Source organism: Mastigoproctus giganteus, chromosome 3, assembly GCF_048544385.1.
Source record: "Mastigoproctus giganteus isolate SK-2022 chromosome 3, ASM4854438v1, whole genome shotgun sequence".
NCBI classification, from domain to species: domain Eukaryota; kingdom Metazoa; phylum Arthropoda; class Arachnida; order Uropygi; family Thelyphonidae; genus Mastigoproctus; species Mastigoproctus giganteus.
In genome coordinates, this window is record NC_143577.1 from 205,970,906 (window position 1) to 205,994,215 (window position 23,310).

The 23,310-nt window shown below is 38.6% G+C and overlaps 1 protein-coding gene across 2 annotated transcripts in view; it reads left to right on the forward strand.

The window, feature by feature from the left end:
- The window catches only part of LOC150088625 (zinc transporter 6-like), a 222,268-nt gene that overhangs the window by 19,496 nt on the left and 179,462 nt on the right, over positions 1-23,310 (forward strand). For both annotated transcript variants that reach the window (XM_090370825.1, XM_090370826.1), the window contains exons 3-4: positions 11,258-11,344; positions 21,431-21,515. In XM_090370825.1, coding sequence (XP_090226951.1) covers positions 11,258-11,344; positions 21,431-21,515 — 172 coding nt within the window. The remainder of the gene's footprint in view (positions 1-11,257; positions 11,345-21,430; positions 21,516-23,310) is intronic.

The window sequence follows — 23,310 nt, forward strand, 5'->3', positions numbered from 1 at the left end:
CCATCAATATTTGGCATGATCAACTATAAATATAGTTGATAAATATAGATGATCAACTATAAATATAGTTGATCATCCCAACTATAAATATGAATTCGTCTTGAAGTAGATATGTTTAGTTTATTTTGTTATGAAGGCCTAAAGCATTGTATGTAAAAATGTTTCTCCACACTCCCTCTGTTAAATTGTGTCTTGACTTAGAGCAACAGTGGATGTAATGTTGAGTGCACTTGCAACACAGTATGTGCATGACTCAATATAGTAATTAGAGAGATAATTTTTGATTTAATCTACTGAGAAAGAGTTAAGAGTTTTAATATTTTGTATAAAGTTTATATTTAAAGTGGTTGATTTTATGCAACTAATAAGAGCCAAAGGTTTAAATTATTCTAAACTGAAGCTAAAAATAGTTCTGGCTCAAAAATGAGTAACAAGGCAAGGTCTGGCTAAATGTTAGTTAAAGCTTTGTTATAATGCTATTTATTTTACACAGCTAAAGGAATGACAGAACAATTACTGGAGAGTTAATGTTTATTAAAAACAGAAACTAAATCTTCTAATTCTTAAAAAGGATCTAGTTATTGCAATTTCTCAATTACTTCTACTCTTTCTAAAGTAATGGAAAAATCAATTAACCATCAACTCTTAAACTACCTAGAAACCTTCCGTCTGATCAACGATTGACAGTATGGAGTCCGTCAGTGTCGATCCACTGGTGATATTCTGGCTTATGTTACCCGTTTATGGACTAATTCAATGGAAAAGTTCGGTGAAACACAAGCAGTTGCTCTTGACATCTCATAGGCTTTCGATCGTGTTTGGCATAAAGGTCTTCTAAACAGGCTTCCATCTTACAACTGTTTTTTTAATTGGTTATCCAATTTTCTCTGATCGCTCACTGAGGGTGATGGTAAATTCCTCTCTGTCTTCTAACTTCTTCACTAATGCCGGTGTCCCCAAGGTTTGGTGAAACACAAGCAGTTGCTCTTGACATCTCAAAGGCTTTCAATCGTGTTTGGCATAAAGGTCTTCTAAACAAGCTTCCATCTTATGGTTTGCGAACTGTTTTTTATAATTGGTTATCCAGTTTTCTCTCTGATAGCTCACTGAGGGTGATGGTAGATTGCCCTCTGTCTTCTAACTTCTCCATTAATGCCGGTGTCCACAAAGGTTCGGTTCTTTCCCCCACTCTTTTCCTCTTGTACATTAATGACCTTCCATTGACTGGAAATCGTATCCATAGTTTTACTGATGATAGCACATTCCATTCCACTTTCCAGTTCAAGAAACTTTGCTCTGCTGAATCAGCTTCAACTTCTCGAATATCCGCTATCAATTCCTTAAATGTCAATCTCCAAATAATTCTCCGGTGGGCAAAGACAACTTAGTTGATTTCATTCCTTCTAAAACTCAGTCTTGTCTTATATCTCACAAAAAAGGATTCTTCTGCTCCTATGCTTATCTTTGGTGACACTCCAATTTCTAGGCAAAATGATATATCTCTTTTTGGGATTACCCTAACTTCTAATCTCTCTTGGCACAAGCACATTACAAATATTGCTTCCTCTGTATCTAAAAAACGTGGTTTTTCTCTTTTGCTCTTGGTGTTACTTTACTTCCAAACAGCTATTCACTCTGTACAAATCGCAAATCCGCTCTACCATGAAATATTGTTTCCACATCTGGGGTGGTTCCCCCAAAACCTCTCTCAGGCTTCTTGATTCCATTCAGAAGAGGGCAGTTAGGTTAATTAATGATTCATCTCTAACAAAGTCTCTCCACTCACTGTCTCATAGACGTTTTGTTTCTGCTGCATGCCTCTTCTACAGATATTTCCATGGGCACTGTTCTTCTGAATTGGCTTCTATAATTCTCTCTTTCAAAACAGTCCAAACACTTGCCACCACCAGCCGACATCCATTTACTGTCCAACTTCAAACTCACGGAACCAACTTTTCATCTTCCTCGTTTATTCATTCAACTGCTGTTTTCTGGAACAACCTTCCTTCATATGTATTTCCTGAAAATTACAGTCTACAGAAGTTCAAGTCCAGTGTTAACAAATATCTTCTTTCGTCTTCTCAACCTCCAACCCATGCACGGTACTAAGTACTATAGGTTCTAATATCTCTCTTGTTTGTGGTTTACATAAAAAAAAAAAAATCCATGACACAGCCATCTGGCTAGAAGTTTACACTGATACAGAACTTCACAATGTTTAACTTTGAGGGCAAAGTGTTTTGGTGCGAATATATTACAGGTAACTAGTACTGCAGTGGAATAGTAGGGTTCAGTTGTGATAAATAAATAGTTCGAAGGGTCTAATCACTTACAATTTTTTTTTTTTTGTTTTTAGCTAAAAATTTCTACTTTTTAGTAAGTATATATTAAGTAAGTACTAATTTAAAACTGTGATCGTAATGGTATAGCATAACGTATATCTTGAACTTGATAATGTAAGGTATAATGTAAAACTTCATAGCATAAGACATCACTGCATTTAGGAATTATTAGTTTAGTGTAATATTCTCAATTAAATCAATTAATTTTCACTGGTGATCAATTAATTCTATTTAAATGGAAATCATGCCCCAGAATAGAGCAACAAAGCAACAGGCACAAAGTAGCGGGAGTGTTGTTGCTTGGGGGGAGAATCAAAGGAAGCAATTCTATTATGAATCATGGCCTAAAAAATGTGCAACTTGTGCAATGTTTGCTGAACTCTCTGGAAGAGGATATGATATAGCCAAAGGGTGTGTGTGTGTGTGTGTGTGTGTGTGTGTGTGTGTGTGTGTGTGTGTGTGTGTGTGTGTGTGTGTGTGTGTGTGTGTGTGTGTGTGTGTGTGTTCAGTGCAGGGAGTTGAAAGAAATTAGGCTCAAACTCAACATTTTGATGGGTTTATGAGAGTTTTGAAAAGTAGGGTAGATGCCCTCAAAAGAATTAAAATTGTCTCAGCTGCCCAACTCAATGCCGGAGCTCACACTTGTATATCAAGCAATACAGTGGCAATCTCCAAGGCAGAATGCACTGGTTCCACAGGAGGTTTATTGTCAGGGAAATATACTTGCAAGGATAGGTGGAATAGAATCAGGGTATGTCTGCCAGGGGCAAAAGTAGATGACGATGTGGAGAAAATATCTTTTAAGGGCACAAAAGGTGATATTGTTTTATACTCTTAATATCATTAAGAGTTGGTCTTAGTTTTATAGCCTCCTCTTAATATTAAGAGTAGGTTATCAAAGGACTTACTTAACAAGTACAAGGCAATGTTGGGAAAAATTCACAAGTTAGGAATGAATTTGAAAGTGTCTGCAATTCGGCCCAGACACGATAGAGGGAGGTACATGTTGAGAGCTTTGTCAATCAATTTGGCCCTGGAGAGAATGTGTAAAGTCCATGAGATAGAATTTTTCTCAGCATGGTCTCTGCCTGTTAACAGGAAAGACTTTTTACAGGGATGGGATACACTTAAATAGAAGGGGTGCAAGAATATTTGCTGATGCTATCAAGACAGTGATAGTTGGGTTGGAAAACTGCTAGCTTGGAGGGAAATATACAGTAATAGATTAACTAGAGTAGCAGGCAGAGGGATTTACTGCACTGCTTCTACTGGAAAATGCAGTAGCCTGGAAAGAAAGGTAACGGGGAATTGTGGGTAATCATGAAACATGTGAATACATGGGATGTGTTAGGGTAACTAAGAATAAGACCATGTGCATGTATACTTGCATGTACACTAATGCCAGGAGCACTGTAAATAAACTTGACAAATTTGAAGTACTGATTAAGTCAACAAATGCAGGCATTGTAGAGATAGCAGAAACATGGCATCACTCAAACGTGATGCTGAATTTGAATATGCAACATACAATGTATACAGGAAGGACAGAAGGGGAAGAGGGGATTTGCTCTTAGTTAAGAATCATATTAAAACTAAGGCAGTGCATCGAGTCGATATCGGTGACTACTAGTGCAATGTTTTTGAGTCAGTTTGCTGAGATCAGAGGTGTAACTAGGGTTTGATGGTGTAGAGGGCAAAAAAACATATGCCACCCCTTGAAAACTGTTCTTTAAAAAACCATAATAATGGTGCGGGGCTTAGAGGGGAACAGGTATCCTGTGTGTTATCAGACACTCAGCCTAAAACACTGATGGATCCAATATCTCTCTATTACAGAAGATTTAGGAGAAGTCCGGTTGGCCTGCCTCCCTAAAATCCACTCATGCACACCTTCTCGATGGTAAGCCCTGTTACGTCACTTAGGTGGCAACGAACGTGTAGAGTGGTTCTCTTCAAGACGCCTGGTCAGCGTGAAGAGGAAAAGACCAAACCCTCCAGCAATGAGAGCACAACAATACAAATGGCCCTCAGTCCCCAGCAGCTTTCACTCTCCCTCTTACGGCAGCGAGAGGATCAGAGTGGAAGCAGAGGGTGCTAAGAATCTCTGGGTACGACCAGGCTGCCATGCACGGAAATTGAACTTGGCCTGTTATAACGTACGATCACTCATCGGTGAAGACAGGATATTAGAGCTGGAAAAGGAATTAGAAAATGTGAATTGGAATATCATCGGTTTGGCTGAAACAAGAAGAAGAAATGAATCACTTATAAGTTTATCAAGTGGAAATCTGCTGTACACCAATGGAAACAGTGAAAGGAGTGAAGGTGGAGTTGGGTTTCTGGTCCATAAAGATTTTAAAAACAACATTTTGGAATTCAAAAGTACATCACCAAGGGTGTCAAGACTAATACTCAAGATTTCTAAGAGGTACAAGCTAAAGATTATAATGATTTATGCACCAACATCGAGCCATGATGATGAAGAGGTTGAAGAAATGTACACTGAAATTGAGAGTCTTCTAGATGAGCAGAAAACCCACTACACTATTATTATGGGGGACTTCAATGCTAAGGTTGGAAAAGGGCAAAACAGCGCAGAAAGAGGAACTATAGGAAATTTTGGAATTGGTGAAAGACTTGTGGAATTTGCAGAATCTCAAGGAATGTCAGTAATGAACACTTTTTTTCAAGAAAAGGGTGAACAGAAAGTGGACATGGAAGAGTCCAAATGGATTAACAACTAATGAAATCGACTTCATCCTCACTAACAGAAGATATATTGTGACTGATGTTACCGTCCTGAATAAGGTAAATGTTGGAAGTGATCACAGAATGGTAAGATGTACACTTGATATAGATGTAGGAAAGGAAAGGAAAAAACTGACTCGAGTAAATAATACAAAGGTCTTTGAGATAACAGAAGAGGAGAAAAAGCAGTATGTACTGGAACTTAAGAACAAGTATGAGCTTCTGCAGACTGCTGAGACCAAGATATCGACGAGGAATATTACAACTTTTTGAAAGTGATAAAGCCCAAGAAACCTATAGGGAAACAGAAATCCAAAGAAGAAAAAATTAGTCAAGAAACACTTTACATGATGAACCAAAGACGACAAATGAAGAGCAAGAAAAACACTGACAGGGAGAAAATTGAGTATACTGAGTTATGCAAAGCCATTAGAAAGAGACTCAGAGAGGACATAAGAAGATTTAACACAAGAAAAGTAGAACAAGCATTAAGGGAAAACAAAGGATTTAAATCAGCAGCCATGAGCAGTAATACAGAAAGACCAATGATACTGAAACTGAAGAATAGCGATGGTGTACTTATAAACAGCAGAGAAGGCATAATTCAAATAGCAGAAGACTACTATAGAAAATTATACAAGGAGCGAGGGAATGATACCAGCAGTGGGGAAGATGGATTGCAAAGTAGCAACACATACAACATACCCGATATTCTTCCTGATGAGGTAGAACATGCATTGAAGAAAATGAAGAATCGGAAAGCCCCGGGGGAAGATGAAGTTACTGTAGAGTTGTTAAAATTGGGAGGAAGAGACATAACACAAATACTGGCAAGGCTCTTCACAAAGTGCATTAGAAAAGGTGCGATGCCTAAGCAGTGGAATAATGCAATCATAGTTTTGCTGCATAAGAAAGGAGATAAATCAGAAATTGGAAATTATAGACCAATTAGCTTGTTATCCCATATCTACAAGTTGTTCACAAGGGTCATTACTAACAGATTAGAAAGAATACTTGATGAGAATCAACCGAAAGAGCAAGCTGGCTTTAGGACAGGATTCTCAACTATGGATCACCTTCACGTAATATCACAGCTAATGGAGAAAGCAAATGAATATAAAACACCATTATGCCTGGCATTTGTGGATTATGAAAAGGCATTTGACTCCATACAGCATAAGGCAATGTTTCGGGCACTGGAAAGACAAGGCATAGATACTCCATATATTATGATTTTGAAGAAAATATATGAGAGTGCTACATCCTTTATTAGACTAGACAAAGACAGTAGCAAATTTAAAATCGAGAAAGGAGTTCGACAAGGAGACACAATATCTCCGAAGCTGTTTACTGCTGCCCTTGAGGAAGCTTTCAGAAGATTAGACTGGTCACAGAAAGGAGTCAATGTGAACAGAGAGTACCTAAACCATTTACGATTTGCAGATGACATTGTGGTCATAAGCCATGATCCCAAAGAATTAGAGGAAAATCTTAATCAGTTATGCACAGTTAGTAAGGATTTTGGACTAAAGATGAATATGGCTAAAACAAAAGTAATGATTAACAAGTATGCCACGGAAAGGGAAATAATGATTGAAGGAGCAGTAATTGAAAAGGTGGAGTCATATACTTATCTGGGACAAGTTATTAGCTGTAATAATGATAAATGGCTGGAAGTCAAGAGAAGAATAAATTTTGGATGGATAGCATTCAGGAAATATAGTCACATACTGAAGAGCAATATCCCAGTTTGTCTGAAACGTAAAATAATGAATCAATGTATACTCCCCACCATGACTTATGGAAGTGAAACTTGGGCACTCACCAAAAGAATGGAAGAGAAGCTAAGAACTACACAGCGAAGAATGGAACGAATTATATTGGGAATCAGACTGTTAGATAAGAAGAGAAACACATGGATTAGGCAGCAAACTCAAGTAAAGGACATTCTTATCAAAACTAAAGAACTAAAATGGTCTTGGGCAGGACACATAGCTCGAAGACATGATGACAGATGGACTAAGAAAATAACAGAATGGTACCCAAGAGGAGCTAGAAGAAAACCTGGAAGACAAAGGCGGAGATGGATAGATGAAATTCATGAGGTTTTGAGTAGTAAATGGATGACCAGTGCTCAAAACAGAAGGAACTGGAAAGTTGCTGGAGAGGCCTTCATCCTGCAGTGGATTGAAAATGGCTGATGATGATGATGATGAATAATGGTGCCCCTAAATTTGGCACCAAAGGAACGTGCCCCACCTGCCTCACCCTAGTTACGCCACTGGTTGTGATATACGCACTGGGAAAACAAAATTGAGAGTTGGAGTGTGTTATAGGCCTAATGTCTGTGATAAGTATACCAAACAGCTATACAGAGAAATAGTGGGCCAGTAAATCAGAATGTCTTACAATAAGGGATTTTAACTTTCCAGAAGTTGACTGGGTTTGTCACTTACACAAGAATTTTGCAGATTTCTTGCATGACTGTTTTCTACAGCAGCATGTCAGAGAGGCAACAAGAGGAAGCAATACTCTTGATCTGGTTATCAACAGTGATTATAAATGCAATAAGAATCTGCAGGTAACAGACCCACTGGGTGGCAGCAATCACAGTGTATTAATGTGGAATTAAATTAAAGAATAACTGCTGTAAAGGGAAAGGCTTTTGCTTTCATAAAGGTGACTACAGTTTTCTCTGACTCTGACAGTTTTCATTTCTGTGCAGTGGGACCAACTGATCATGTTACCAACAGCAAATTCTAAGTGGGAAGCATTCAGAGAAGTAATCATAGAAGCTATTAGGCTTTTCATACCAACAAGGAAATACCGTTCAAGGCTCAGACCTAAATGGATGTCAGATGAACAACTGAGACAAGTGGCAGAGAAGAAAAGTGCATGGGATGCATATAAATTATCAGGTGATTTAGAAGCCTATGGTAGACATAAATTAGTCTATAATGAAGTCACAAAGGAGGTTAGTCAAGCAAAGGCAGATTATGAGAAGTCTCTAGCAAAGAATGCATGGAAAATCAGCAAAGACTTCTATGCTTATATTAACAGTAGAAGGAAGGGACTCAATCACATTGGGCCACTTGATGTCAATTGGCTAACTGTTCATGATCCTGTTCAGTTTGCTGACAAATTGAATAAGTATTTTGCATCTACATCATTCACACATGAGGAATTCATTAGGAGAGTGGATGCCAGGAGTTTATAAAACTCCAATGGGGAGCTAAATGACTTTGTAATAACTGAAAGGGAAGTGGAAGAGGAATTGCTAAAGCCGAACATAGAAAAGCCACCTGGGGTGAATGGGATCTATCCAATCATATTAAAAGAGGCAGCAAAGGGAGTAAGCAAGCCTTTAACCATAATTATGAGAGCATCCTTGGATTCAGTGGAGGTCCATATTGACTGAAGATGTGCAAATGTATCCTCAATTAATAAAGGGGATCAAAAAGGTGACATGAGTAATTACAGACCTGTTAGCTTAACATCTGTTCCAGGGAAAATAATGGAGTCAGTGGTTAAAGAAGTGATGCAGGACCATCTGGACAGAATTCAGTTATACTTCAGTCAAAGCATAGATTTGTTAAGGGGCTATCTTGTCAAACCAATCTGATAAGTTACTATGATGCAGTCACCAAGAAACCGGATGTAAAAAATAATTTTGATACATACACATGAATTTCAGGAGGCTTTTGATACTGTCACACCTAAAAGACTACTGCATAAACTGAAGCAATGCAGCATTAAGGGCAAGTTACTATAGATAAAGGGATGGTTAAGTGGAAGAAGACAGAGAGTTGTTGTCAATGGACAACACTGTTCTTTGTAGAGTAATGTTATCAGAATAGTCCTCCAGGGTTCACTCCTGGGCCCATTGTTGTTTTCAATATTTATTAATGATATTGAGGAATGGATATCAGGCTTAATGTCTAAGTTTGCAGATGGTACAAAGGTTGGCAGATGTTAACGATAGTTATCAGGGTGAGCTACTGCAACAAGATCTAGGAAAATTGGATCAGTAGGCTGAGAAATGGCGGTTCAGCAGTAATCCCAGAGTAACTTATCAACTATGTGTACTACATTCAGGGTAGTGGAAAATGAAAAAGATCTGGGGTAATTGTGCAGTCAGATATGAAATTCTCTGAGAGGTGCAGACATGCTGCCAGAACAGTTCATGTGGTCTTGCAATGATATACAGAAACTTTGCTAGCAGGGATTAAGGTGATTATCACTTTGTACAAGGCCATGGTTAGGCTGCATCTTGGGTAGTGTATACATGTCTGGAGGCCTCACTTTAGGAACGGGTGCAGAGAAGTACAACCAGATTGGTGAAGGGATCAAAAGTGTGCTCCTACTTAAAAAGGCTTTTTCTGCAAATTGTGGCTTCTGGAGACTAGGCACCTGCGGGTTGATCTAATTGAGGTGTTTAAGGCCTTGAAGGGATTGAGTAAGCTGAATGTGAATAGTATTCTTTCTCTTCTGAGAGAGAGCATAAATTTAAGTTGAGAAAGGATGAATGTGTGGAAATTTGCCTTCAGTCAACAGGTGGTTGATTGTTGGAACAGGCTTCCATCTATTGTTGTGGTGGGGATAGGGAATATATTCCCTTATGCCCTTGTTTTTTAGCATTAGCATTAGTAGAGGCATATGATGCAAGAAAGCAAGCTTATATAGCATTAGCCAAAAAAAAAAAAAAAAATCTTCCCGTTTCACCCATCCATTCACTCCAAATGTTTGTTTAGTTCTACCTTCAACTTATTTAAGTTGTTGACCTCCACTACAACACTTCATATCTGACTGCACAATTACCCCCAGGTCTTTTTCATTCTCCTGCCCTGAGTGGAGTACCACACAGTTGGTACATTATTCTGGAGTTACTGCTACCCATGTGCAGTACTTTGTATTTGTCAGTGTTAAACTTCAGTTGCCACTTCTCAGCCCATCTGCCCAAATTTTCTAGATCCTGTTGCAGTAGCACACTGCCATTACTGTCATTAACAACCCTGCCAACCTTCGTATCATATGCAAACTTGGACATTAATCCTAATATACCTTCGTCAATATCATTGATAAATACAGAAAACAACAATGAGCTCAACATTGAATCCTGGGGGCCTCCACTAATAACACTAATCCGTGAAGAGCAGTGTCCATTGATTACCACTCTTTGTCTTCTTCCACTCAATCATCCCTTTATTCATAGCTGCAACTTACCATGCTACTCAAATTTGTTTTAAAATCAGAGAAGTGAATGGACCTTATTGTGGAACATTGTTGAAATTATCAGTTCCCCTTTTTTTTGCACTGTCACCAACAATGTTTCATGAACAGAGAACAGATCCTACTCTATGTTCTTGTTTAAAAATTAGTTTGCAATAATTACTGATGCTGTTATCACATTTCTGATTTTTAAACAAGTGTATGGCGGGGGATATATCTCCTCTCCTGTCTCTGCAGAGTTATTTGTGTAACTCATTCATTATATTTGGTGTACCTTATATGCAATACTTCACTCAAAAAGCTGATGATAATGTGCAGGCTCTATGTGGAGTTAAGCTAATAATGGCTTTTACCAATATGCACTGGTAAATCCTAGGATTTACTGTATCCAAGCAGTAAAGTCTGGAATAAAGTGAAATGCATTGATATTTCAGGTTTTTACTACTTGAAGCTGGTAAATCCCAGGAGTTGCTGGATTTTGTACTTTGCAGTTTTGTGTTATAAAGTAAAAAACGTGTGTGTGTGTGTGTGTGCGCTTGCGTGCTTGCACACGCACATGAGTGCATATTGTCAAACAGAGACTAACATGACTGAAGTTCAGTTATACCCTTTAATACCGAGTTCAGTCTCCTATGGTTTCTCTACTTTATACAAAAGCATGCTGTTTTGGAATTTGAATAACTGAAATCAACAAGTAAGAGTTAAAAAAAAAACCTGTATTCTCAAAGAGAAAATTACATATAACAAGCAATTTCATCAAACAGCATAAAGTTCTATTACTGTAATGTACACTTGTTTCATAACAGTCAATTAAATGGAACATCAAACCATTTTCTCACAGGTCAGTTTGATGACTTATTTTTGTATTTCACATAATCATATTCATATAGTCATATTATAATCATGTTTTTATTTTTTTTGCTATTATTTTTAAATAGGGTGTTATACAGCCATTTGGCAAGCCTAGTCTCACACCTTTGTCTTACTTACTGAGAGAAATAAAATCTATTCTTAAACATAAGCAGGTAAGGGTTAATTTATTTCCTCATTTCACTTTTATTGCCTTTGAATTATCATTTGCTTAATGCTTTGTGTTATGAATGTTAAAAGTAATTATGTTATGAATGTTTCAAAATTTGCTTTATTCCTATCAAATCCCTTTTTCCTCTTCCCGTTCAGAACCCATATTGAATGAAGTTGTTTTTGTTTCCTCCTTTCTTTCCTTGGTCTTTCATTCATTATCCTCATATCATGTTTGCTGCATATTATATCAAATTAATGGTTCTGAAATCCTTACATTTGATTGTGTTCTTTTTATTTTTTTGTTGGAATCATAATAGTAGACATAAAATCCTCCAGCCATATTCCCTTCTTGTATAGCTGTCTACATCACTTTGTTGGTTCCTTTATCCCATCAATTCCAACTATCTTTCTTTTTTTATCTCCTTTAATTTAGTTCTATGTTTTTCCTTAATGCAGTGTATGAACTAAGATGTAGTTTATTCTTAATCTGGAATTAGCTATTATTAGTTACCCACTGAAAAGGTCTTCAGTGCTTTTTGCCCCTCTCACTCTATTTGAATTTTGCTGCCTATTTTTTCACCATAGCATGTGATGGAGCAAATGTACTCAAAGGAGGCAGCAAAGGAAGTAAGCAAACCCTTAGCCATAATTATGAGAGCTTCCTTGGACTCAGGGGAGGTACCCATAGACTGGAAATGTGCAAATGTGACCCCAATTCACAAAGGAGGATCAAAGGCTGACACAAGTAATTATAGACCTGTGAGCTTAACTTCTGTTCCAGGAAAATTAATGGAGGCACTGGTTAAAGAAGCACTGCAGGATCATTTAGACAAGACTTCAGTTATAGCTCAGACACAGCATGGTTTTGTTAAGGGGAAGTCTTGCCTGACCAACTTGATTGGATACTATGATGCAGTCACAAAAGAACTGGATGCAGGGAATAACTTTGATATTTTATATACTTGGATCTTAGAAAGGCTTTTGATACTGTTGCACATGGAAGACTGCTACACAAATTGGAGCAGTGTGACATTGGAGGCAAATTGCTGCTATGGATAAAGGGGTGGTTGAGGGGGAGAAGACAGAGAGTGGTAATCAATGGACACTGCTCATCGTGGACTGATGTTATTAGTGGAGTCCCTCAGGGCTCAGTGTTGGGTCCATTATTGTTTTCTGTATTTATAAATGATATTGATGATGGTATATCGGGCTTAATGTCAAAGTTTGCAGACGATACAAAGGTTGGCAGGGTTGTCAAGGACACTACTGACACTATGCTGCTGCAACAGGATCTGGAAAGGTTGAGCAGATGGGCTGAGAGGTGGCAAATGAAGTTTAACATTGACAAATGTAAAGTACTACACATGGGAAACAGCAACCCCAGAGCAACGTATCAACTCTGTGATACTACACTGACAGTGGTAGAGAATGAAAGGGACTTGGGGGTGGTTGTGCAGGCAGATATGAAGTTCTCTGAGCAGTGCAGACGGGCTGCAAGAGTAGCTCATGGAGTATTGTCAATGATATACAGGAATTTTTCCAGCAGGGATAAGGAGGTGATTATTCCATTGTATAAGGCGATGGTCAGGCCACACCTAGAGTACTGTATACAGGTCTGGAGGCCTCATTTCAAGAAGGATGTAGAGCTGCTGGAACGAGTACAGAGAAGGGCAACAAGATTAGTGAATGGAACAAAGGCGTGCTCTTACGAAGAAAGGCTTAAGTTTTGCAAATTACAGTGTCTGGAGACTAGGCACCAGCGAGGTGATCTGATAGAGGTGTATAAAGCCTTGAATGGTTTAAGCATGCTCAATGCTGATGGGATTCTTCCTCTAGCTCAGAAAAATCACCTGAGAGGGCATAAATTCAAATTGAGGAAAGACAGATGTAGGATAGACGTGCGGAAATTTGCCTTTAGCCAGCGGGTGGTTGGTTGGTGGAACAGACTTCCATCCCTTGTGGTGGAGGTTGATAGCCTAAATAAGTTTAAGGCTCAGCTGGACAGGTATTTTGAACGAACAGAGGGGTGAAGTGGAAGTGGGTTTTTTTTTTTTTTTTTTTTGGCTGATGCTGCATAAGCTTGCTTTCTTGCATCAAATGCCTCTACTAATGCTAATGCTAAACATGTACAATATCATCCTGGATTTCTTTTGGCATTAAACCCTTCTTTTGTACCTTGTGACAGCACAATATTCAAATTTCTCCATTATCTAAAGGTCAACAGGTTCTCAAACAAAGCAAAATAATGGAATTAACATATATTTTTGCATTTGTTTATAAAAAAGGACCAAATAACCAGAGAAGATTATACTCACAATTTTATTGTTGTGATATGTAAATGAGGCTACGAACTTTTTAATAACATCCCTCCCTTGTATCAAGGATCTATGATTTAATAAAATAAACAAATTAGCATTAGTAGAGGCATATGATGCAAGAAAGCAAGCTTATGCAGCATCAGCCAAAAAAAAAAACAAAAAAAAAAAAAAAAAAAAAAACCACTTCCACTTCACCCCTCCATTCGTTCGAAATACCTGTCCAGCTGAGCCTTATTTTTATATAGGCTATCAACTTCCACAACAAGGGATGGAAGTCTGTTCCACCAACCAACCAACTACCCGCTGGCTAAAGGCAAATTTCCGCACATCTATCCTACATCTGTCTTTCCTCAATCTGAATTTATGCCCTCTCCGGTGATTATTCTGAGCAAAAGGAAGAATCCCATCAGTATTGAGCATGTTCAAACCATTCAAGGCTTTATACACCTCTATCAGATCACCTCGCCGATGCCTAGTCTCCAGACACTGTAATTTGCAAAACTTAAGCCTTTCTTCGTAAGAGCAACCCTTTGTTCCATTCACTAATCTTGTTGCCCTTCTCTGTACTTGTTCCAGCAGCTCTACATCCTTCTTGAAATGAGGCCTCCAGACCTGTATACAGTACTCTAGGTGTGGCCTGACCATTGCCTTATACAAGGGAATAATCACCTCCTTATCCCTGCTAGAAAAATTCCTGTATATCATTGACAAGACACCATGAGCTACTCTTGCAGCCCGTCTGCACTGCTCAGAGAACTTCATATCTGCCTGCACAATTACCCCCAGGTCCTTTTCATTCTCTACCACTGTCAGTGTAGTACCACAGAGTTGATACATCACTCTGGGGTTACTGTTTCCCATATGTAGTACTTTACATTTGTCAATGTTAAACTTCATTTGCCACCTCTCAGCCCATCTGCTCAACCTTTCCAGATCCTGTTGCAGCAGCAGCATAGCATCAGTAGTGTCCTTAACAACCCTGCCAACCTTCGTGTCGTCTGCAAACTTGGACATTAAGCTTGATATACCATCTTCAATATCATTTATAAATACTCTCTGTCTTCTCCCCCTCAACCACCCCTTTATCCATAGCAGCAATTTGCCTCCAATGCCACACTGCTCCAATTTGTGCAGCAGTCTTCCATATGTAACAGTATCAAAAGCCTTTCTAAGATCCAAATATATAAATCAAAGTTATTCCCTGCATCCAGTTGTTTTGTGACTGCATCATAGTATCCAATAAAATTGTCAGGCAAGAGTTTCCCTTAACAAAACCATGCTGTGTCCGAGCTATAACTGAAGTCTTGTCTGGATGATCCTACAGTGCTTCTTTAACCAGTGCCTCTATTAATTTTCCTTGAACAGAACCTCACAGGTCTATAATTACTTGTGTCAGCCTTTGATCCTCCTTTGTGAATTGGGGTCACATTTGCACATCTCCAGTCTATGGGTACCTCCCCTGAGTCCAAGAAATCTCTCATAATTATGGCTAAGAGTTTGCTTACTTCCTTTGCTGCCTCCTTTAATATATGGTAACATAAAGCTCACATTGTGCTATGCAGTTACTTTTGTGAGATACTTTTAACTTATTTCCTTCTGGATATAAAAATTAAAATAATAATACTTATTTTTCATGGATCTTCCATGATTAATTAAATAAACAAATGATAATAATTCATTATTTTTATAATAAGGAAATTAATAACAAAAATTGAACTCTTTAGAAATGAACTACTTTAATATGTGCAGTGCCTGAACTAGAGCATTTTGGTTTTTTGCTGCTGTATTTATACAGTTGTAGATTGGATGTGTGGAAGTTTAGCCAGTGTGTGGTTGATTGCTGGAACAAACTTACATCTATTGTTGTACAAGTTGACAGCTTAAATAAATTCAAGGCAGAACTGGACAAACATTTGGAGCAAATGGATCGGTGAAATGGAAAGGTTTTTTTTTTTTTTTTTTCGCTGATGCTGATGATATAAGCTTGCTTTCTTGCATCATGTGCCTCTACTAATGCTAATGCCCATTCTTTCTTCCAATAACTGCAACAGAATTTTCAGCACTAATTGTAATATATAGTGTAGATACTCCATGATATTTATAAAAGAAATTATCTAATTGTTGGATTTCTATTTGTCTGATTTTAATGAAATTTTGAATGGTTTTACAAAACTTTCTGTAATAGCTAAATCTAACATTTCATGAAAATTGCTTCACTGGGATAAAGTTATTACATATGAACAGGTGGATGAACATGCCAAAACTAATGGACATTTTACACATTTGTGAAAGTACCTAAAAACATTTTAATTAAATAGTGTCCTGCAGTCATTCCACCTTATTGGTAGGTAGGCTTCGGTTACATTCCTCATACCTTACATTCCCCATTTAACATCTTTAATATTAAAAAAAATGCTCATTTTTTAATTTTTTTAATTGCTGTTGCACAAAACCTCACACTCCTTACTCAAGGTGAAAATATTAATATAGTTTTTTTTTTTTACTACACTAGAATTTTTTAGTCAATTTCTTATACATTAATTGGTGATGAGTTATTTTACTATAAATATTGGAAGCTCCTAGCAGATTAAATAAAATAATAATAATAACTTTACTTTTAGTAAAGAGTGTGAGAGTTTCTTGAGACAGCCATTAAACTTCATAAATTAAACTATTTTTGATTATCACATTCATACTGAATAATGAAAGACCTCATACTTTTCATCATTTTGAGAAGGTATTAGCAATTTTATAGTTTCTGACTATCAAACTAGTGATATCTTAATATTTGTATATTACTTAATCTTATAATCATTTTATGGATAATATAAAATTCTTGCATATTTATTATGTTCTCTATACTGAGTTACTCTAAATATTGTCATATACACCTGTATTTACTGTTTATTTTACATTTTAATACGTTATATGTATTTTTAAATTACGTTATATGTATTTTTAAATAAATACATATAACGACTTAGATTACAAACGTAATATAATTAATTATATTTAACATAATTAATAACATAACATAATTAATTAATAAATTAATAGAATTATGACTCAGACCAGAGCAGCAAAGCAAAAGGCTCAAGCTAATGGAAGTGCTGTGGCTCAGAGCAGAACTGAGGGGGGCAGTTGTCCTCTGACTCACAGCCTTATAAAATGCACTGTTTGCTTGATGTTTGCAGAGCAATCGGGTACGGGACATGATACTGCCATGGGGGATGTCTTTGTGTGTGCGCGATGCAAGGAGTGTATCGATATCAGGCAACAACTCGGCGTTCTTGTGGGCCTATATGAGAGCTTGAAGGACAGGGTGGATGCCCTCGAAGAAACTAAATTGAGGGGCCCATCAAGCTCTCAGCTGCCCACATCAACGCCAGAGCTTGCACTTGGGCATCGCGTGACACAGAGGCAACCCCCAAGGCAGAATGCGCTGGTCCCGAAGGAACTAGTAGTTGTTGGTGACTCTATTGTCAGGGAAACGGGGAACATGCTTTGTAAAAAAGATAGGTGGAACAGGACCAGGGTATGTCTGCCAGGGGCAAAGGTTGATGACGTTGTAGAGCGAATATCATCTTTTAAGGGCACAAAAGGTGATATAGTTGTACACATTGGCACTAATAATATTAAGAGTAGGAGACCGGCAGAATTACTTAACAAGTACAGGTCACTGCTGAACAAAAGCCGAGAATTAGGGTTGAATTTGAAAGTGTCTGCAATTCTGCCCAGACACGATAGGAGGGAGTATATGAGAGCCTTGTCGATCAATTCGGCCCTGGAAAGATTGTGCAAGGCTCAAGGGGTAGAATTTTTTTCAGCCTGGACTGTACTTGTTAACAGGAGAGATTGCTTCTACAGGGATGGGATACACTTAAATAGAAAGGGTGCAAGAATATTTGCTGATGCTATCGAGGCAGTGTTAGGTGGGTCGGAAAACTGCTAGCTTGGGGGGAGACAAAGACCAATAGATTGACAGTAGCCACTGGCAGAGGTGAAAGAGATTCTTGCACTGCTTCTATTAGAATGAGCAGAAGCCTGAAAAACAAGATGCATGGTATTTCAGAGACTGCTGGGAGCCATTGCGGTACAAGTAAACACATGGGTTGTGTTAGGGTAGCTAAGAATAGAAACAGGTGCAGGTATACTTGTGTGTACACCAATGCTAGGAGTTTAGTAAATAAATTTGATGAATTTGAGGTATTGCTCAAAACATCAAAGGCAGATATTGTTGGGATATCAGAGACGTGGTGTCACACAGAAATAAGGGATGCAGAACTGCAATTTGGGGAGTACAACGTCTACAGAAAGGATAGACAGGATAGGAAGGGGGGAGGGGTTATGCTATTAGTTAAGAAACACATAAAAACCAAGGAAGTGAAGCCAGTCGACATCGCTGGACAGTGCAGTGTTGAGTCAGTTTGGTGTGACATAAGCATTGGGAGATCAAAATTGAGAGTAGGAGTGTGCTATAGGCCTAATGACTCTGATGAGTATAATAAGGAACTGTACAGGGAAATAGAGTGGGCCAGTAAATCAGAGAGTCTTATAATGGGAGATTTTAATTTCCCAGATATTGACTGGAATTTGGGGGCTGGTTACTCACGCACTAGCAGGGCTTTTGTGGATTTATTGGATGATTGTTTGCTACATCAGCATGTTCCGGAGGCAACTAGAGGGAGTAATACTCTTGATTTGATTATCAGCAGTGATTCTTCATGCATTAAGAATCTGCAGATAAATGAACCACTAGGTGGCAGTGATCACAGTGTGCTGAAGTGGGATTTACTCAAGGAGGTAACTACCATTAGGGTAAAGGGAAGGGTTATTGCTTCCGTAAAGGCGACTACGATGGACTGAGACAGTATTTAAATTCTATACAGTGGGACCAACTGATGATGTTACCAACAGCAAATTCAAAATGGGAAGCATTCAAAGAACTTATCTTGGAAGCTACTAGGCTTTACATAACAACTAAGAAATATTGTTCAAGGTTTAGGCCAAAATGGATGTCAGATGAACTAATGAGGCATATGGCAGAGAAGAAAAATGCATGGGATACTTACAAATTAACACATGACACAGAAGCCTATGATAGATACAAGTTGATATGCAGCCAAGTTACAAAGGAGGTTAGGCAGGCGAAGGCAGATTACGAGAAATCCTTGGCAAGGGATGCAAAGAAAAACAACAAAGAGTTCTTTACTTATGTAAACTCTAGAAGGAAGGGGATGAATCAGATTGGTCCACTTGATATTGATGGGTCAACTGTTGATGATCCTGCTCAAGTAGCTAACAAACTAAATGAATATTTTGCATCGACATTCACACATGAGGAGTTATTCAGCAAGGTGAATGCCAGAGGTGTATTCAACTCTAACAGTAAGCTACAGAATCTTAAAATAACTGGGAGTAAAGTGGAGGAGAAACTGTTTGAAGATAAACACAAGAAAGGCACCCGGGGTGGATGGGATCTATCCAGTTATATTAAAGGAGGCAGCAAAGGAAGTAAGCAAACCCTTAGCCATAATTATGAGAGCTTCCTTGGACTCAGGGGAGGTACCCATAGACTGGAAATGTGCAAATGTGACCCCCAATTCATAAAGGAGGATCAAAGGCTGACACAAGTAATTATAGACCTGTGAGCTTAACTTCTGTTCCAGGAAAATTAATGGAGGCACTGGTTAAAGAAGCACTGCAGGATCATTTAGACAAGACTTCAGTTATAGCTCAGACACAGCATGGTTTTGTTAAGGGGAAGTCTTGCCTGACCAACTTGATTGGATACTATGATGCAGTCACAAAAGAACTGGATGCAGGGAATAACTTTGATATTATATACTTGGATCATAGAAATGCTTTTGATACTGTTGCACATGGAAGACTGCTACACAAATTGGAGCAGTGTGACATTGGAGGCAAATTGCTGCTATGGATAAAGGGGTGGTTGAGGGGAAGAAGACAGAGAGTGGTAATCAATGGACACTGCTCATCGTGGACTAATGTTATTAGTGGAGTCCCTCAGGGCTCAGTGTTGGCTCCATTATTGTTTTCTGTATTTATAAATGATATTGATGATGGTATATCAAGCTTAATGTCCAAGTTTGCAGACGATACAAAGGTTGGCAGGGTTGTCAAGGACACTACTGACACTATGCTGCTGCAACAGGATCTGGAAAGGTTGAGCAGATGGGCTGAGAGGTGGCAAATGAAGTTTAACATTGACAAATGTAAAGTACTACACATGGGAAACAGCAACCCCAGAGCAACGTATCAACTCTGTGGTACTACACTGACAGTGGTAGAGAATGAAAGGGACTTGGGGGTGGTTGTGCAGGCAGATATGAAGTTCTCTGAGCAGTGCAGACGGGCGGCAAAAGTAGCTCATGGAGTATTGTCAATGATATGCAGGAATTTTTCCAGCAGGGATAAGGAGGTGATTATTCCATTGTATAAGGCAATGGTCAGGCCACACCTAGAGTACTGTATACAGGTCTGGAGGCCTCATTTCAAGAAGGATGTAGAGCTACTGGAACGAGTACAGAGAAGGGCAACAAGATTAGTGAATGGAACAAAGGGGTGCTCTTACGAAGAAAGGCTTAAGTTTTGCAAATTACAGTGTTTGGAGACTAGGCACCAGCGAGGTGATCTGATAGAGGTGTATAAAGCCTTGAATGGTTTAAGCATGCTCAATGCTGATGGGATTCTTCCTTTAGCTCAGAAAAATCACCTGAGAGGGCATAAATTCAAATTGAGGAAAGACAGATGTAGGATAGACGTGCGGAAATTTGCCTTTAGCCAGCGGGTGGTTGGTTGATGGAACAGACTTCCATCCCTTGTGGTGGAGGTTGATAGCCTGAATAAGTTTAAGGCTCAGCTGGACAGGTATTTTGAATGAACAGAGGGGTGAAGTGGAAGTGGGGTTTTTTTTTTTTTTTTTTTTGGCTGATGCTGCATAAGCTTGCTTTCTTGCATCAAATGCCTCTACTAATGCTAATGCTAATTTTGTATCTTATATGTTTTTCACTACTTTAAAACCATATCATATATCTTCTAGAGTGATATTGAGAAATTAGATTAGATTTGTTGGTGAGGTCTTGTGTTTTTGTTTGTTTATGATAAAAAAGTTTCAGGTTTCTTAATGTTAAATAATATTAGTTTGTATGGTCTCAAAGTACATGAGGGATAATCTCCTGGTGTCAGTGAGATTTGTGTAAGTTAGTGACTGGGTTCCCCCACTGTAGAAAAACTCTTGTACTAAAGTAAAACTAAATGGACTCCTATAAACCATGTATGCATGTACATAAACTTTATTTGTAAACTGAATGCACTTAAATGAGTCTGTCCTCAGAAAGGTGCTGCTTTAGGAAAGGCCGTGTTTAGGCCTAATACATGCATCTTTGTTGTTGTTAATCCCTAAGATATCACTAGTTCAAGTGCAAGAATTTTTTTTAATTTGAATAAAAAGCCAATACTATGCATACTGTGACATCAAACCTTCCCCTTTCCATCCCCCCTCTCACACATTAAATTGCCATAAAATAGACAAGCTGCAGCTGTTAGTATGAATATTGCTTTCTTGCATCACATGCCACTACTACTACTAATATGAGTCATAAGATCAGTCATATATGAGCAGGGTTGCTTACACTGAGTTTGCATACTTTGAGACCCTACTGTGTGTTAGTTTTCACTTTATGTGTAGTTCATTAACTGCATCAGTAAATGGCAAATAACAATCTATTCTTCACATCTTTTTTTTAGGGCAGAAGAATTTTGTGGCTAGGACTCTTCAATATATTGAGTACTAGTATTCTTTTAATGTGGTGCAAATCCACTAACAGTATGGGTAAGAGTAACCTTTAAATATCTGTTAGTGTATTTATGTTAGCAGGAATGAAGTTGAATAGAATATTTGCCACAGCTTTTAATTAAAAAAGTGAATAATAGTTTATTAGTAGAAATAAATGCAAAATAATTTATTTGTCTTTTTAGTCTATACAACAATTACTGTGGAAATAAGGTGCTGATTTATATTAGGGGTTTTGCTTACGTTGTCCCATGGTCATACATTTTAATAAAATAATACAAGGGTTGTTCAAAAAATAGCAGCAAAGCTAGCTAGTTTATTCCTGTTCACAAGTTCATGCACTTGTGAACATGAATCAAGTGGATGGCATAGGCTGTACTTAAAAGGAGTCGAGGCTGCTATAGAACACAACAGCTCATAAATATATGTGAATAGGAGCATTGTTTTACTGGATGCAAGTGTACATCGATATCTTGGGACTTAACATGCCCAAGGCATGTTAAGGCCCAAGCCTATTCAGACGATTTGATCCTTTCAATGGCTGCCAGCTCAAGGGCCCAGCTTGAAATTTCTGCTAACCGAGCACTCTGGCTCCTCCAGGAGTGGACTACCCAGCACAACCTGACAATCTCGGCTGAGAAAACCTCCAGCATTCTCCTGAAAGGGAACCTAAGCTCGACCATACCACCACATATTAAGATCAGTGGCACAACCATCAAGCATTGCACCCAGCTTAAGCACCTTGGTGTAATCCTAGACTCAAAACTGTCCTTCCTCCCACGTCTATAGTATATCCAAAAGAAGATAAGAAATTACACAGCATTGGTGGCAAGGGTCACCTGCAGGGACTGGGGTTTAAACCGATGTACCCTAGCCCTGTTTTACAAAGCGGTTTTTATTCTAGGCATATCATATGCTGCAGGGGTCTGGTATCACCAGGCAACTATTGTCACAAATCAGAAGAAATTAGCCACCATTCAAAGAGCAATACCATTTACCATCACCAGAGCCTGCTGCACAGTGAGCACTCCTGCTCTCCAAGTCCTCGCTGGAGTCCTCCCTCTAGACCTTGAAATAATTAGATGTGGCATGTTATATCATCTATCCAAAGGAATCTCCACTACCACCATTGGATTCACCACCAACCCAGCAATCAATCACAAGACAGAGAAAAGGCACCTTCTTGCTCACCTGCAGCAGGCTTGGCAGGACAGATGGATGACATTCACTAAGGGAGCAATTACAAAGAAATTCATCCCTGAAGTAAAATTTGCATTCCCAAAAGCCCCAAGCTGGTTTTTCCCTAGCCGGTACATAACGTACCTCCTTACAGGTCATGGGTCAATACAAGAAAAATTAACATCTCTGGGCATCACAGATGATCCACACTGCCACTGTGGCACTGATGAATCTTGGCACCATATAATGTATGACTGTTCTGACTATGAAGACTTGAGATCTATTCTGATCACAAAGATTACTAATTTGCCGAAGGATCAAGAACATACTAATTCATACCCATGACAATTATAAATACTTCACCACTTTTGCACAGGATGTCTTCAACAGATGAAGAACATTAAGGAGCCTATTAAACCACCAAGACCAATAACTTGAGACAGATTCTGGGCACCCCTCTCCAGTAGCATCAACCTCATCAAAGCTCAGTTGAACTGAAATTTCACTTCCTTCATCCAAGATCCATCAGGCTGATATCTGCAACTGAATCTACAGGCAAGATCAACCGGGACCTGACTCCAAATGTAAGACTCAAAACCCAGACATTGGAGACACCAGCAGCTTTTCTGCCACAAGCCATATTGGCAGTCAAACC